At 45.5% G+C, this 16,830-nt stretch overlaps 1 protein-coding gene across 1 annotated transcript; it reads left to right on the top strand.

Moving 5' to 3' along the window:
* The first annotated feature begins 339 nt into the window (after window positions 1-339).
* On the top strand, window positions 340-16,488 carry Pbld (phenazine biosynthesis like protein domain containing). Its single transcript, XM_032888858.1, has 9 exons — window positions 340-480; window positions 5,305-5,404; window positions 6,056-6,154; window positions 6,658-6,767; window positions 6,886-6,915; window positions 12,990-13,078; window positions 13,478-13,656; window positions 14,177-14,239; window positions 15,254-16,488. The coding sequence occupies exons 1-9, from the start codon at window positions 397-399 to the stop codon at window positions 15,364-15,366; spliced, it is 867 nt and encodes a 288-aa protein (XP_032744749.1). The 5' UTR covers window positions 340-396; the 3' UTR covers window positions 15,367-16,488.
* The last annotated feature ends 342 nt before the right edge of the window (window positions 16,489-16,830 follow it).

Raw genomic sequence — 16,830 nt, 5'->3', positions numbered from 1 at the left:
GGTCTCGTGTACTCCAGGTTGGCTTGGGATTCCCTGTGTAGCCAAGAATGGCCGTGAGCCTTTCTGTCTCTCCTGCCTCCACTCCCTTGGGCTAGGATCACAGATGTGTGCCATCGTGCCCTGTTTAAGGGCCACTGGGGAATAGATCCTGGGTTTTGCTCGTGCCAAACAACTGCTTACGTGCCCAGCACTGAGATACTCTGCAAAGGTTACGCAGTACAAATGCTAAAAAAGAGAGGCAATCACATTGGCATAATTGTTTGGCTTTCAGTCTGGGAACCATTAACTTAACTGCGTGTGTACCAGTAAAACATTAACTTTTTTTTTTTCCAACAACAGGAAGTGAAGCGGGCTCCCAGCAAGGCAGGCAGCTCCCAGACAGAGCCAGTGAGGAAGATGAAGCTCCCGATTTTCATAGCAGATGCGTTCACAGCGACAGCTTTCCGCGGTAATCCTGCCGCAGTCTGCCTGCTGGAGAGCGTGAGTACACAGTTCTCAGGGGCCATGCCTGGAATTCCAGATGTGTGGAGAGCCCATGCCATCTGTAAAATAGGGGACACTGTCCTGGTGTTTGCCACTTCAACTTGTGTTCTGTGTCATGTTGCTGATGGCCATGTCTTCAGGTTATGAAGGGAATGACTGTACCTAGACAGAGTCAGGCCCACAGAGACTCCCAGGCGGGGGACCTGGTAGCAGCTGGGAATGGGGGCTCGTGCCTGTAACTCTGGTGCTCCAAAGGAACACTCAGAGGATATGAGTCTGAGGCCAGCCTGGGCTATGTGAAGAGACCCATCTTACAAAATAAAAAATAAATAAGGAAATAAACTAAAAAGTATAGAGGGAGGGGGTCTTTCTGGCCATCAGTTTAGTTTTAAGACTAGATATGACTGAAGCTACCTTTGAATCTTATTTTAGGGGCTCTCTCATAGGGGTTAGAAGAAAATCTGAGGCAAGGTTGAGATTTGCAACCCTGGCTGGCCTTAAGCTCCCTGTGTAGCTGATGCTCCACTCAAACTCCATCTGTCTTAGCCTCCTTGGTGCCTGGGTTACAGCTGGGTGCCATCATGCCTGCCTTTAACCTTCCCTAGTCCCCACTTAGAAGTTCTTTTTAAGGGCTGAAGGCTCATGGTTTAAGAGTGGCTACTGCTCTTGCAGAGGACTTAATTAAGTCCCATTCCTAACACCCATATGGGACACGTACAACTGCCTGTAGCTCCAGCTCCTGGAGATCTGACTTCTGAGGACTCCGCATTCATGTGTATAAACACACACACACGTACACACACACACACACACACACGCACACACACATACACACATACACATACACACACATGCACACACACATGCGCACACGAACACAACACACACATGCACACACACATGCACATACACATACACACACGAACACGACACACACATGCACACACACATGCACACACAAACACGACACACACATGCACACACACATGCACATACACACACATGCATATACGCGCACACACACACATGCACACACACACATATACACACATGCACACATGCACACACACATGCCCACCCACTCACACACACACAGAGGCATGTCTGCACTGTCTCTCTCTCTCCTAATCTCCAAAGGCTCTACCCTCAAGTAACAGACACACACAGACATTCGATCTCTCCATTAAAATAATCACAAAAATATATTGAAAATTTCTTTAGGATCAAGAAAATAAGGCACCTGCAAAGAATTAAGTTAGAAGCAAGGAACTGATCTGTAGTCTGTGGAAAAGTTAGTTTGCCAAACATCTTCCTTTTATAAATAGCTCTCTTGCAGCTCCCATCCTGGTTTAGCAGGTAAAGGTCCTTGGCCTTTACCAAACCTGAAGAACACAGAGTTCAAATTCCTGGGAGCCACATAGTGGAAGCAGACAGCCTCCTCCTGCCAAGACATCCCCTGACCTCTCAAGTATGCCATGGCCCCCAAATAAATGAGTTAGTTGAATTTAAATTTAAAATCCCATATAGTTCTTAGATTACAATGATTGCTAATAAGGTTTTTTTATTAGAATAATTGTTAATGGGATTAAAAATTCCTTGGCCCTCTGAGTGAATGTTGTATCATTTCCTGGATAGTAGGAAGCAGGGAACCTTTCTATGATGCTTTATATCCATGGTCAACTTGGCAGGCACTAGAGTGGCCTTGGTGACACATGTCTGTCTGCACTGTCACTTGACACTTCTGTGAGGAAGGCCTCAGATGAGGTTGCTTGTATTGAAAAGACCCACCCTAACTCTGGACAGTACTGTGGGCAATAGATGAAGTCCTACCTGAGCTTGCATCCTGTGATGTGAGCAGAGTTGGTCAGGGACCACTGTGCTCGGAGAAAGAGGTCTTTGGGTGAGGCTCAGGGGAGTGACAAAGCCCCTGGTCTGTGTATAGATGCTGACAGAGTGTCGGGGCTGCAGCTTCCCTCTCTGGTTTGGTCACATATCAGACTGTTCCCTAGACAGCCATGACCCTGACACTAGCTGGCCCCTCCTCCCCTGCTGTACACGGTGATGGCTTGGAACTTCCTTGTTGAGTAGTAGGTACTCTCCATCAGAGTGAGCACAGCCCACCATCCCAGCTTGTCTGTATGTGCGCCTGTCATTTCTTCATTCCCTCACCTCCCCAGTCAGGTTCCCAGGGCCAAGCTGTGTGGACGAAGGACAGCAGAGTTTCATGGATGAGAATCTTTGACTGCATGAAAGAAGAAAAGTGGGGTGGGTGTGGGGGAGCCATGTATATTCAGTTCACCAGGGTCCAATTCCCAACGTCTACATCGAAGGCACCTGTAATCCCAGCATCCTCACAGTTGTAGGGGAGCAGGAGATCTGGAAGTTTTGAGGCCAGTCAACCTGGATCACATAGTGGGGTGGCAGAAACAAGAGAGGCCCTGCCTTCTGTTTTGACGTTCACTAGAAAATTGTCCTCTGACCTCTGTACCTATGCCTACTCTCTTTCCCCCTTCTCTCTCACTAAATACATATTTAATTTAAAATTAATAAATAATTGATGGATTTAATTAATAAATAATTAAATGAAGCCCATGCTTCCTGACTGTGGAGGAAGTGGGACTGGCCACTCCATACTCCTGCTCCAATGAGTATTATCTCCTGTCTCCAAGTCAGAAATACGTATGTGGCAGCTGTGTGGGTGGGGTGGGGTGGGCGACAACAACCAGTTCTCTCTATGTAGCGATGTAGTAGTCTTGAGATTTGAAGAATTTTAGCTTTCAGTTTTCCCCTGGAAATAAAAGTCTGCATGGTTCTCTAAACTCTTTTCACCTCCAGGCAATAATATCAGAAAACACTGGACTCACAGGACTCCTCTCCCTCTAAAAAACCCAATTAAAATATACTCCATTGCTTATATAAAATTCTAAAACTATATTTTTTGTATGTATTTGTACATGTGGGTTATGCCACTTGTGTACCCATGGAGTCCAGAAGAGAGGGTCAGAGCCTCTGGAGCTAAAGTTATGGGTGATTTTGAGGCACTTCTATAGGTGCTGGGAAACCTTTTGGGTCCTCGGGGTGAACAGCAACACTATTAACCATGGAGCCATCTCTTCAGCTCTGGAAGTAAAATTTTAACCTAACCTTTCTGTCTCATCTCCCTAGCAGTGGGACCATAGGCAAGCAACCACCCTTTTCAACTTGCTTGTTTGCTTGCTTGCTTGAAGGGTCAGCAACATGGCTCAGCCAAGGAGGTGTTTGCTATGCAAGCATGGCAACCTGAGTTCAGTTCCTGAAGCCCACTTACAGGTGGCAATGGAGAGCCCAAAGGTTGTCCTCTGACCTCCATGTACATATGAAGCACGTGTGCCCCAGAATGTTAAATTAACCAGTTGGCATAGAAGTGTCATCATGTGTTGGCACTAGAGAAGCACTCTGTGAGGACTTGTGTCTTTTAACTTTATAAAGAACAGCAGGGCTGGTAAGATGGATCCCTTGGATCCACTTGCTGCTAAGTCTGATGGCCTCCCTTCTGAGCTCCACAGAGGCATGGTGGTATTCAAGCACACATACCCAGCCTTCCTCCCACAAATGCAATATCGTTTTAAAATGTAGAATTAGGGGCTGGAGAGATGGCTCAATAGTTAAGAGAACTGGTTGCTCTTCCAAAGGACCTGAGATCAATTCTCAGCACCCACCTGGCAGCTTATAACTGTCTGTAACTCCAGTTCTAGGGGATCCAACGTCCTCACTCAGATATACAGGCAAAACACGAGTGTACAAAAAAATAAAAATTAAAAATAATAAAAAATGTAAATTTTGAGAAAAACATTAGGTGGGGATGATAGCACACATCTAAAATCTCAGCACTTAGGAGACTAAGGAAGAGGATTATGAATTAGTGAATATGGGGATAGCCTGAGCTACATAGTGAGGAAGAAGATTATGAATTAGTGAATATGGGGATAGCCTGAGCTACATAGTGAGGAAGAAGATTATGAATTAGTAAATATGGGGATAGCCTGGGCTACATAGTGAGTTCCAGAACAGTTTGGACCTTACAGTGAGATCCCATCTGAAAAAACCATAAAGCAAGCCTAGAGGTGCAGCTCCCCTCCCCCAATCCCAGCCACTGAAGAGGTAGAAGAATCCTAAGTTGAAGGGGCTGGAGAGATGGCTCAGCAGTTAGGAGCACAGTCCACTCTTCCAGAGGACCAGGGTTCTATTCCCAGCACACACATGGCAGCTCTCAACTTCCTGTTCCAGGGGATCTGCCACAGACACACATGCAATCAAAACACCAATGCACACAAAAGAAGAGAGAGAGAGAGAGAGAGAGAGAGAGAGAGAGAGAGAGAGAGAGAGAGAGAGAGAGAGAGAATATGCCTCCATAAGATCCAGCTGTCAGGCATAAAAACATTACAAGGTGAAGACCCACCCAAGCATCTTCTAAGTTGTCTACAAAGGAAAACAAGTGAGTGAATAAATAAATAAACGCCTGGGCCCAGAGCCCAGTGATAGAACTTGACTAGCATTCATGAAGCCAAAGGCTTGATTCCCTGTACTTGAAAAAGAGAATTAAAAAAAGAAGAAAAACACGAGATCTTTTACTTGGCAATACACTGACATAAACAGGAAGCTGGCTTGCTGCTGTGAGCTTTCACGTCTATAGAATCTGAAAAGTTGTCTTTATAAACTTGCCTCGAATTCCTTGAACTTCAGAAGTTGAGAGCACATAGCTATGTTAACTAACTGAGGTCGCCACACCAGGGAGTCTGGTCTGTGTTTCCAAAGTCTCAGAGAGTGTTTGTTCCTAATCAGACACTCCAGGAAGACGCCCATCAGCAAATTGCGAGGGAAATGAACCTCTCAGAAACGGCTTTCATCCGGAAACTGCAGCCCACGGACAGCTTCACACAAAGTAAATGCACAGGGTTTTTTTTGGTTTGTTTGTTTGTTTTGTTTTGTTTTGTTTTTCATTTATTCCTGGGTGGTGGTGGTGAGGGAGGATTAAGAGAGGTGTTTATGTGCTAATCTGCATGATGACAGCACAAGTGGGTCTTGTCGTCTAGGAGGTCTATTGAAGTTAAATCTAAATTTAAAGTTTAAGATGTTCCCTACCATCTAAGTGCAGCTGTTGGAAAATGGGTCCCCAGGGCGGTACACATGTCCTAATAGGAGAGGTCAGTAATGCCTTCTTTGAAGGTGGGTCTGGGATCTCGGGAGCAAGATAGCTCTCACATGGGTGTTGGGTGCCCTCTCATGCCTGTGCCTTGTGCCCTGGGCTGAGGTAGTGAGAAGGCTCTTAGTGGGTGCGAGCTCCTGACCTCCAAGCCTCTTGAAGAGGTACTCAAACCGTGGGGTTCCTCTATAGAAACCCAAATGGACTAAGAAGGTGTTGGTGAACCTACAGTTTCTGCTCCAGACCTAAGTGCAGGGTGCCTGTGGATGTCTGCACTGGTCGTTAGACAAGTTCGCTGTTAGCCTCACCAGCGAGAGATTTAGGAAGATCTGAAGGCCGAAAGCCTGCCTGGGTCTGACTTGCTTCCCTCTGGCTTTTCCTCCTCTGAAGGTTCTTGCTTTGGACTAAGATGGTTTACGCCAGTGAGTGAAGTCCCCTTGTGTGGCCACGCCACGATGGCCTCTGCGGCTGTGCTGTTTCACAAAATAAGTAACATGAATTTTTTGTATGCTTGTATCTATGCATGTGTGTGTATATATGCTTTGTTGGGTTTTTTTCTGAGCTACGTAGCCCTGGCTGTCTTGGAACTCAATCTGTAGACCAGGCTAGCCTCTAGCAGAGATCTTCTGCCTCTACCTCCAGAGCTGGGATTAAAGGTGTGAGCCACCACACTTGGCTCCTGTATGTAAGCTTCTGCCTCGATCTTCCTAGTACTGGATTCCGTGTGTACACCACCAGCAAGCACTCCAGAGGTAGAAGCAGGTGGATCTTTGTGAGTTCAAAACCAGCCTGACCTATAGAGAGTTGTGGGTTAGTGGGAACTTCAGAGTTAAGATATTGTCTTGAAAAAGAAATTAAAATTAAAAAAAATATAAAGTTGGCTGGGTTTATAGCTTCAGGGTTAGGTCACTTGACAAATCTGTGTACTTTAAGGGTAGGGAGTCCCCTATACCAAGCTTATTTTCCTAACCTTTGACCCCTCCTCTGTCCAGAGAACGTGAACAGCACCCTGACCTTTGTCACTCTGAGCGGGGAACTAAAGGCCAGAAGAGCAGAAGACGGGATTGTCCTGGACTTTCCTCTCTACCCAACCTTCTCCCAGGTTAGCTCCTAATTACTGTATTCTCACAGAATGATACCAGGTGCAGTTACTGCTGCAAACTGTGTTTAGCCCACAGTTCCCCTGCTCGGCAATGACTTTATCTCTGTTCCCCTTCTAGGACTTCCATGAAGTTAAAGACTTGATAAAGGTTGGTGAAAAAAATCCAGTTAAGGCCTGTGCGGTTTGGTCATTTGTTCATGTTTTAACAGAAAGCTCTGGTATGATATTGTTTACTGCTCAAATTGGCAGTGTGAACCTGGGAGAACGTGTGTGTGTGTGTGTGTGTGTGTGTGTGTGTGTGTGTGTGTGTGTGCGCGCGCGCGCGCTACATGTGGGTGGAGGAGTGGGAGTGGGGGGGATTAAAAAATGAGGTATACTGGTCTCATGCAATAGCCAACTTTATTCAGACAATTTATACTCTGAGGGTTAAGAATCACCGGGGGGGGGTGTGCATACCTTTAATCTCAGCATTTAGGAGACAGAGACAGGTGGATCTCTGTGAGTTTAAGGCCAGCCTAGTCTACAGAGTGAGTTCTAGGATAGCTAGAACTGTTACACAGAGAAACCATGTTCTGAAAAACAAAAGGGGGGTTGGAAATCACATGACTAAAGTTTACAATCACATGAACAACATGGCCAAACCATGTTTTTCTACAGAGGCATGTAAACAAATAACAATAGCCAGTTGTAATGGATAATGAAGTAAACTCACTCCTACCACTACACCTGGGAGGGGCCCGGAAGCACATTCTGAGAACGTGTTATTTGAAGAAACTGAGGTGTTTTCTCACAGGCACTAAGAATTCTCCCTCACACTATTCCATCCTTGGATTGTTTTCTGACCTTAAGTGATCCTATAAAATGGGCCTCCTGGCAATGTAGGCATTGCAGTGCAAACCTGGGTGATTCCAGATCAGAATGTTAGTGTTGTGTTTACTTAAGACTGAGTGCTTTCACCGAGTTGTGGTCTTCCTTTTCTCACTGGGTAGCCCAGGCTAGCCTTGAACTTGCTATTCTCTTTCTATCAAGTGTTGGGATTACAGGTTCATGCAATCACCCTCAACTCATTTGACTTAACTTTGAGTAACATGGGACCTACATAGTAGGACCTCCACAGTAGGACCTCCATAATGGGAAAGATCCTGATGTTTAGGACCGACAGAAAAAGGAAGAACAGCCCGAGGTGATGAATTTAGCAGGCATCCTCAGCCCCCTTGAGTGGTGAAAGGGTGGATTTCTGTTCATTCCTGCTGGAAGGAGCATCAGCATGGGGTGGGGTGGTGTGACCAGGCAAGTGCAAGGAGGAAGGCTGAGAATTTCCTTTGTCTTTGCAAAATCCTTCATTTAAACAGAGTTGATTGCATGAGCACTGGGTGGTGGTGGGCATCATTTACTGGAATCTGGAAAATTTATCAGTGGACACATCACTGACAAAACGATGCCCTCTCTCCCATTGCCATTAACTGCCAATGGTCTGTCAGGGAAGCCGTGGGCCTCATGAGCCCCATTTTGCAGTTTGCCATAGCTGATGTGATGTGATGAGCTCCTGAGAGTAGGAGCCATGTCTTGTGCATCTGTGTGCCCTTCCCATCCTGTGGATTTTACGTGCTTCTCGCCTCCTCCTTTATTACGTTCTCTGACTTTTTAGAAGGTAGCATGACTGTGACACATACTCATTTCCCAAAGCCACAAGAGTAGGTCCCTCCTAGGATCATAGCCTTCCCAGCGATGGGCACCTAATCAGGTGCGCACACAGTGAGAGGCACGAGTCCCACTGTGTGAAGCAGGCCTCCAGTCTAATGAGAAAGTGGTTGGTTACATCTCTAACAGTCTCGCCACTATTGCACCTGCATTGGGGTGTTCTTAGAAAAGACCATTCCATGAAACGTATAGAAAGAAGGTGGAGAGAAAGGATGGAAAATGCTGGCAGCTGTCATGGTCACCAGCTTGAGTGGGGGACAATGAGAGGGAAGAGGAGGACAGAGAAAGTGCAGGTGCCTCCCGGTGAGGACAAGAAATACAGGCTGGTCTCATCATGCCTTTACAGGGTGTGAGGCATCACAGCCACTATCATTGTCATAAAGAAGCTGTCTGAAGTACTGTTGTCCCATGGAGGTTCTAGAACCCCAGATGCATAGGGGAAGAAGGACAGGACCCATGTCAGTGCAAGGGAACTCATGAGAAAAACATGGTTGGGATTCTGCTGAGAAGCCCCCCAACCTCCATTCACTCTACAATGTGTGTGACTGTCCCTTTCTCTCCCACTGTTGTGGAACTGACTTCAAGTAGGGCAATGTGAACCATGTTTGTTCACCTTAGAAGAAGGGTACTCAAAGCAGACCAGAGAAATGATTCCATGGAGTCTACCTTGGTGAGCCAATGACTTTCATATGGTCCCTTCCAGTAGTGTGAGTGACTGAAGAGAAGCTGAGTCACTGGCAGGCCCTTTTAGCACAGGGGACAGCTCACTAGGGCTGCATCATGGTGGCTGCCTGTACAGCCTGTGGGTAGTTCCACCAGAGAGTCTGCAGTAAGAACAAATTAAGCTTAAAATAAACTGAAAGGGCAACATAAGTCCCATTTGTCTTCATTTAAGGACCCCATTTAAGGACTCCATTTTAAGAACCGGGCCTGACTTTAAAAAAAAAAAAAAAAAAAGGCCACAAGGCACCAGCTTCAGGAATAGACTTATGAGTCCCAGAAATTAGGTCATAAGACACCAGCTCTAGGAACAGACCATAAAATCCAGAACAAGATCATAAAATCCCCCTCCCAAAGAACAATCCGGGGATAACCACAAAAATGGGGAAAAATCTCATCCCAGAATGGACCAGCCCTATACCTAAACCACACAAAGACCCAGTCAAGAAAGAGAACTTCAGACCAATTTCCCTTATGAATATCAACCCAAAAATACTCAATTAAATTCTTGCAAACCAAATCCAAGAACACATCAAAACGATCTTCCATCATGATCAAGTAAGTTTCATCCCAGGGATGCAGGGATGGTTCAATATACAGAAATCCATCAACATGATTAACTATGTAAAGAAACTCAAAGAAAAAAAGCATCTCATTAGATGCTGAGAAAGCATTTGACAGAATTCAACACCTCTATTTTAAAAGTCTTGGAAAGTTCAGGAATTCAAGGCCCATACCTAAACATAGTAAAAGCAATATATAGCAAACCAGCAGTCAACATCAAACTAAACAGAGAAAAACTTGAAGCAATCCCACTAAAATCAGAGGCTAGACAAGGCTGCCTACTCTCTCCTTACCTATTCAATATAGTACTCGAAGTCCTAGCCAGAGCAATCAGATAATGAAAGGATGTCAAAGGGATACAAATTGGAAAGGAAGAAGTCAAAACATCACTATTTGTAGATGATATGATAGTATATTTAAGTGACCACCAGAGAACTACTAAACCTGATAAACACCTTCAGCAAAGTGGCTGGGTATAAAATTAACTCAAATAAATCAGTAGCCTACCTCTACACAAAAGAGAAACAAGCCAAGAAAGAAATTAGGGAAACGATACCATTCATAATAGTCCGAAATAATATAAAATACCTCGGTGTGACTTTAACAAAGCAAGTAAAAGATCTGTATGATAAGAACTTCAAGCCTCTGAAGAAAGAAATTGGAGAAGATCTCAGAAGATGGAAAGAATTCCCATGCCCATGGATTGGCAGGATTAATATAGTAAAAATGGTCATTTTGCCAAAAGCAATCTACAAATTCAATGCAATCCCCATCCAAATTCCAACTCAATTCTTCATAGAGTTAGCAAGAGCAATTTGCAAATTCATTTGGAATAACAAAAAACTCAGGATAGCAAAAACTATCCTCAACAATAAAAGAACTTCTGGGGGATTCACCATCCCTGACTCAAGCAGTATTACAGAGCAATAGTGATAAAAAATACTGTATGGTATTTATACAGGGAAAGGCAGGTAAATCATTGGAATAGAATTGAAGACCCAGAAATGAACCCCCATACACTTGACAAAGGATCTCAAACCATCCAGTAGAAAAATGGTGCTGGTTCAAATGGAGGTCAACATATAGAAGAATGCAAATTGACCCATTCTTATCTCCTGTACAAAGTGTAAGTCCAAGTGGATAAAGGACCTCCACATCAAACCAGATACACTCAAACTAATAGAAGAAAAAATGGGGAAGAGTCTCAAACACATGGGCACTGGAGAAAACTTAAAAAACATCAATGGCTTGTGCTCAAGAATCAAGAAATGGGACCTCATAAATGGGCAGCCCTATCCCATCACATGGTTGAACTCTTGACATAGGAGTGCAGACCATTGACCACCCCTAGCAGCCGCCAATAAAATTTCACATTACGTAATCCTTCTAGAGAGTTCCCCTGGTTCTCTAGAAGAGTGCCTTTATCTAGTGTCACCATTTTAGAGAATGGCTGACCCCTGCACGATGACTGTTTCTGCAGAATAAACACTCTGTCTTTGCACACTGTCTGAGTCTGGGGTCTTCCTTCAGCAGTTTTTTGACCCTTACAAAACGAGACTCAGACTATGACAATTTCATTTGGCTTTGACAATTACTGAGGTTCACCCCAATCCAGTTTTCTAACTGCAGGCCTGGCTACCTCCCCAGCAGTGTACCCAGATACTTGCTGTTATTCCTGGCCATGTGCTCATGGTCATCTCCCCTCATGGCAGCTTCCTCCTCCTTCCTCTTTCCTCCCTGTCTCTCCTTTTCCAACAAGGTCACTCCTAACCCACCTACCTCTAATCCCTCCAGTAATTGGCTGTAGCCAAAATTATTTTTTTTTTTTAAAGATTATTTACTTACATGAGTACACCTCAGACAGTCCAGAAGAGGGCATTAGATCCCATTACAAATGGTTGTGAGCCACCATGTGGTTGCCGGGAATTGAACTTAGGACCTCTGGAAGAGCAGTCAGTGCTCTTAACCTCTGAGCCATCTCTCCAGCCCCTACCAAAATTATTTAACCAATAGTTTTAAATCAAGGAACAAGGTTTGCACAGTAAGAGCTTGTAGACCTTTGGGTGAGAGTTTAGTATTACAATACACTGCAACAGGCCTAACCTCAACAAGAGTTTCCTTTCCAGATCAACTTGTGAGCCTTGTAACTTTATGAGTTTCCTGGACTTTTAGGGTTTCCCTCAGTTTCTTGTGTCTGAGGAGACTTCTTCCTCTCTCCAGGAGGGAATATTTTAATTGGGAGGAAACAGCTGCACAACAGCACACTGCATCTATGGCTTCAGACATGGGAACTGGAAGTCCTTAGAGGTGAAGTCATGCAGTAGGGACCATATCACTCTCCTGCCCAAAGCCTGGGCCTGGTACCAAAAGGAGAGAACTAATTCTTACTTGTCCCCTGACCTCCACACTCGAGCCCACACACATATACATACATACACACATACACACACACTCATACACATATATACAACTATACACAACACAAATACATACACATACATACAACATACAAACAAATAAATATATAAATGAATTGATAAAGGAGATACAGCCCCAGAAAGTCTCCTGTGTCACCCCCATTACCAGGGTTTACAGGTATGTGCATGTGCCACACCTGGCTTTTTATGTGTGTTGCTGGGGATTCAAACTCAGCAAGCATCTTACTCATCTCTCCAGCCCCGACCTTTTTAAGCAGAGTCTTTCAATGTTCTGGAGCTCACTGATTAGGACAGATTAGCTAGTCAGCAAGCCCCAGGGAGCCTCCAGTCTCTGTCTCCCCTCAACGGTGAGATGACAACTGTTGGTCATCATGCCTGGCTTTAAAAATATGGATTGTGGGGGTTGGGGATTTAGCTCAGTGGTAGAGCGCTTGCCTAAGAAGCGCAAGGCCCTGGGTTGGTCCCCAGCTCGAAAAAAAAAAAAAAAAAAAAAAAGAAAAGAAAAAAATATGGATTGTGGGAATCGAACTCAGATCCTCATGCTTGCAGAGCAGGCACTTCACCAATGGAGCCATCTCTCCAGCTCAGCTATGAACTATGCATCCTTTTGCCAGGCCTATGTGGTGCTATGACTCCATGCATGCTAGGCAAGCCATAGTGTAGGGTCGGATGTCACAGGGCATCTTGCATTTGGATTTGGGTGACTGAGTTCAGGTTATGAAGGTTGGCAGCAAGTACCTACACTTACTAAATCATCTTATTGTCCCTCTGAGGAGTTCTGATCTGCTTCACTTCACAGGCAGCCATAGGTGATACTACAGTCCAGGACATCCAGTATTCTCCAGATACCCGAAAACTCCTGGTCCGGCTCAGCGATTCTTATGACAGGTAAACACCACGTTGGACCATTTACATGCCAGCACCCAGATTTCTAACTCTGCTTTGGTCAGGCTGTGCTAGCTCCAAAGCGTGGCTTACCTTCCTTTTTCTTCTTTCCTTTGAGACAGGGTCTCCCCATGTAGCTCCTGCTAGCCTGGAACTCACTCTGTAGATCAGGCTGGCCTCAAACTCACAGAGATCCACCTGCCTCTGCCACCAGAGTTCTAGGATCAGAGACACCCACTACTATGCTTGCTTGGCCCAGCCACGCTCTTTCCCATGGGTAGAAGTCAAGGCAGGCTCTCCTTTCCCTCTGCTGAGCCATCTGGGTGCAGTCCAGCCTCTTCCCCCTTGTATGTAGGGTGGTGTGGAGATGCTTATTCCTAACCCATCCTGTCTGTGCCCAAGGTCCTTTCTAGAGAGCCTGAAGGTGAACACAGAGCCTCTGCCTGGGATTGAGAAGACAGGGAAGGTGAAAGGCCTCATTCTCACTCTCAGAGGAGAGTCTGGGGGGCAGACGATCCCGTATGACTTCTACTCCAGATACTTTGCGCCTTGGGTTGGTGTGCCTGAAGACCCGGTAACAGGTACTCTTTACTGAAGATCGGGGGTGGGGGATTTAATCAGGGAATAGGAGGAATACAAACAGCTGTCTACACATTCTTGGTGTGGTTCTGGGCCTCTGAGTATGACTCTGAGGGGTTCTCTTGATTACATTAATTAAAGTGGGAAGGCAGACAATAACAGCTTTCTTCTCCTCCTTCTCCTTCTCCCTCTCCCTGTCCCTTTTCCTCCTCTTCTTTTCTTTCTTTTTTTTTTTTTTCTTTTTTCAAGACAGATCTTTGTGTAGCCTAATTTGGCCTCAAACTCCTTTTGTAGCTCACAAATTCTTAAAATAGGCCTCAAAAACCTCTGTGAAGGATTCCAGGGATTTTGAGAGGACCCCCCATGTTGAATTCCTTACTTCACACTCTGCTGTGGCCTAGTTGACAAAGGATTAGATCATCTAAGGTTCGGTCAAACTGGATAAGGGACTTATCATTTACACAACTAGGGCCACACCACTTTTGTTTTGTTTGCTTGTTCTCAGAGCTTCTGTCTTTTCAGGATCTGCACACACCGTTCTCAGCAGTTACTGGTCCCAGCAGCTCGGGAAGAAAGAGATGCGAGGTAGGATGAGTCCTCTTCCTCCTCCAACCTCCTCTCTAGTTGGATGCTTCGGTGTTAAACTTAAGGCTTTGCGAATGTTCGACCACAGAGTAGTAGCCTTATCCCTTAACTTTTTGGAACAAGATCTTGCTATGTAGACTAGGTTGACCTCAAATTTGCATACCTCCTGAGGACTGGAATTGTGCAATACTATACCCAGCTCAAATACCTCCTGAAGGCTGGGATTGCACAATATTATATCCAGCTCAAATTTCTTATTTGCCTCATTTTAGGCTTGTATCTATTCTGATATTCACTAGCTCCTTAAAAATGTAATAAGAGGTGGGTGATGGTGGCTCACATCTTTAATCCCAGCACTCAGAGGCAGAGGTCAGCGGATCTCTCAGTTCTCGGTCAGCTTGATCTATAGAGTGTGGTCTAGAACAACAAGAGCTACACAGTGAAACCCTATCTTGATAAAAAGCAAACCAAAACAAAACAAGTACTAAGACATTATTATTCATGTGAAATTTCCCTATAACATCTCCCCTTCAATGACCCCCCCACTCCCAACCCTCTTCACCCCTGCCTCCCCAAACACAGATATAAAAATGCTTGATGACTACAGTCAGCTTACTATGTAATTTTTGAGAGAGACAATCCCTTCTCTCTCCCCTGTGTGAGTATAATGACTTTCTGAACCCCCGGAAGAGTAGACTGTGTTTCTTTTGTGGCCTGGCACATATGACTGCTTTAATATGCTATGAAGAAACAAACTCACTCTATTCTAATCAGAACTGGGGCCTCCTCAGAGGACCAGGAAGGACAGGGCCAGGCAGTGCGTGCACAACTGTATGTGGACCTCTGGGGCTGCAGGAGAACGGGATGGAGGTGGGAGGGGCCATGAACACAGGGAGGGATTCATTCTGGAAACTGGCCTGGGAGGAGTCCTGGGTTGGTAACAATAAATCCTGCACTGGGTGGTAAATCCCAGGGGGAATGCTCTTGGTTGTCACCAGGTTGTGCTCTCTTTAGCCTTTCAGTGTTCCCGCCGAGGAGGGGAGCTGGACATTTCCCTGAGACCTGATGGGCGGGTTGACATGAAGGGCGGAGCTGCTGTTGTCTTGGAGGGCACGCTGACCGCCTAGAGATGCTTATGCTGGGCTTGCAGCTCAACTCTTCTCTCCAGCCAAGAACCCAACCCAAACCAACCGAACAGCACCAAGTGGTGCCCTCAGTCCTCTTGTGAAGACCAGAGAAGGGAAGACATTTGATGGAGGTGCTGAATCCTCTCCTGATTCTCCAGAATCCTCTCCTGGTGGTGGGCTCCAGGCTTTGCCTGAGTATGCATCTTCAGTCCCTATAGCAGACACGGATGCTGTCCCTTCTTTTGATTATGACTGCCAAAGCAAGAGATGCATTGATAAGGAGCCAGATGAAGCCATTTCAATCCCAGTGTGGGTACCTTAGGGTATTTCACAGCCTTGTAGAAGAATAAATAGCTGTGTAGACCTGTTGTGTTGCCAAGAACATTTCCTCCCCACCCCCTGAGGTTCCAAAGACCAACCAAGGTACATCGCCACCCAAGTTCCCCTAGGGCACAAATGAGTTATTGGGCTTCCTCACAGAGCATAGTTGAAGGGTTGCCTCCATCAGTGTGGGTGTGCTCCCCTGAAATGTGGCATGCAACAGCAATGCTGCCTTTCCTACAGTGGCACAGATGGAGCCCTGCTCCCCAAATCTCTGCTGGCCCATGTCCTCAGCCTCTTGTGAGGCCATGTGCAGTTAGGGCAGAGTTGCATGCCACAGGCGGTAGGGAGTGGATTCTCAGAGGAGGCTGTATGCTCTCCCCATTCCTCTATGAGGAGATGTAAACAGTCACCAGCCCCAGCTGGGATGATCTTTGGCAAGATGTAGGAAACCATCTCCCAATGTAATCATACTAAGAAAGAAAGGTGAATAGATCGAAAACTGTCAGAGGCTCTGCTCCAATGCTGGGGAATATGGGTTTGTATGGGCTCTAAAGTCAGCAAAATGAAACAGTTCATCTTGGAGGACAATGGAATTTATAGCTTTAAAAAAAAAAATGAGTCGGGAGCTTACTGAGTGGCTGAAACATTTGATGTCAAGGATATCAACCTGAGTTTGAATCCTGGGACCCACACCACTCCTACATGTTGTCCTGTAACCTATGTGCTATAGCATGCACACACCCATACATATACATGCATACCCCAAACAAATATATGTAATAAAAATCATATTCTTCATTTTCTGCACCTTTTTATGCATTAAAACTTAGGAGAAACTCAGAAAATGAATAGAAGAAAGGATGTATTGGGTGGACTGTGGGATGGTCCGAGGGTAAAGCCCTTCTGGGTTTGTACCTTTCTAATCCATGTAAAAGCTGGATGTAGTGACAAGTGGCTGGAACCCCACTATTGATTTGTCAAGATGAAAGAAACCAATCCCTATTCCTCCACCCTCTTTCGCCACCCCTCCCCACCTACCTCAAAACTGACAGGCCAACTAGCTTGGTATGTAAGGCACAGTGGCAAACATCTAGAGAGACTCAGCCTCAAACAAGGTGAAAAGTGAGAGTGAGGACTGTG

Source organism: Rattus rattus, chromosome 18 (genome assembly GCF_011064425.1).
Source record: "Rattus rattus isolate New Zealand chromosome 18, Rrattus_CSIRO_v1, whole genome shotgun sequence".
NCBI classification, from domain to species: Eukaryota; Metazoa; Chordata; class Mammalia; order Rodentia; family Muridae; genus Rattus; species Rattus rattus.
The sequence above is the reverse complement of the archived record's forward strand: the minus strand, read 5'-3'. Positions and strand labels throughout refer to the sequence as shown.

What these genes read in the sequence shown, in the direction of transcription:
- Pbld (XM_032888858.1), top strand. Translation starts at nt 397, where the DNA reads ATGAAGCTCCCGATTTTCATAGCAGATGCGTTCACAGCGACAGCTTTC. An exon ending in CAGTCTGCCTGCTGGAGAGC is followed by an intron (nt 481 to 5,304) that starts GTGAGTACACAG and finishes GTTCCTAATCAG; the next exon opens with ACACTCCAGGAAGACGCCCA. An exon ending in CGGGAAGAAAGAGATGCGAG is followed by an intron (nt 14,240 to 15,253) that starts GTAGGATGAGTC and finishes TGCTCTCTTTAG; the next exon opens with CCTTTCAGTGTTCCCGCCGA.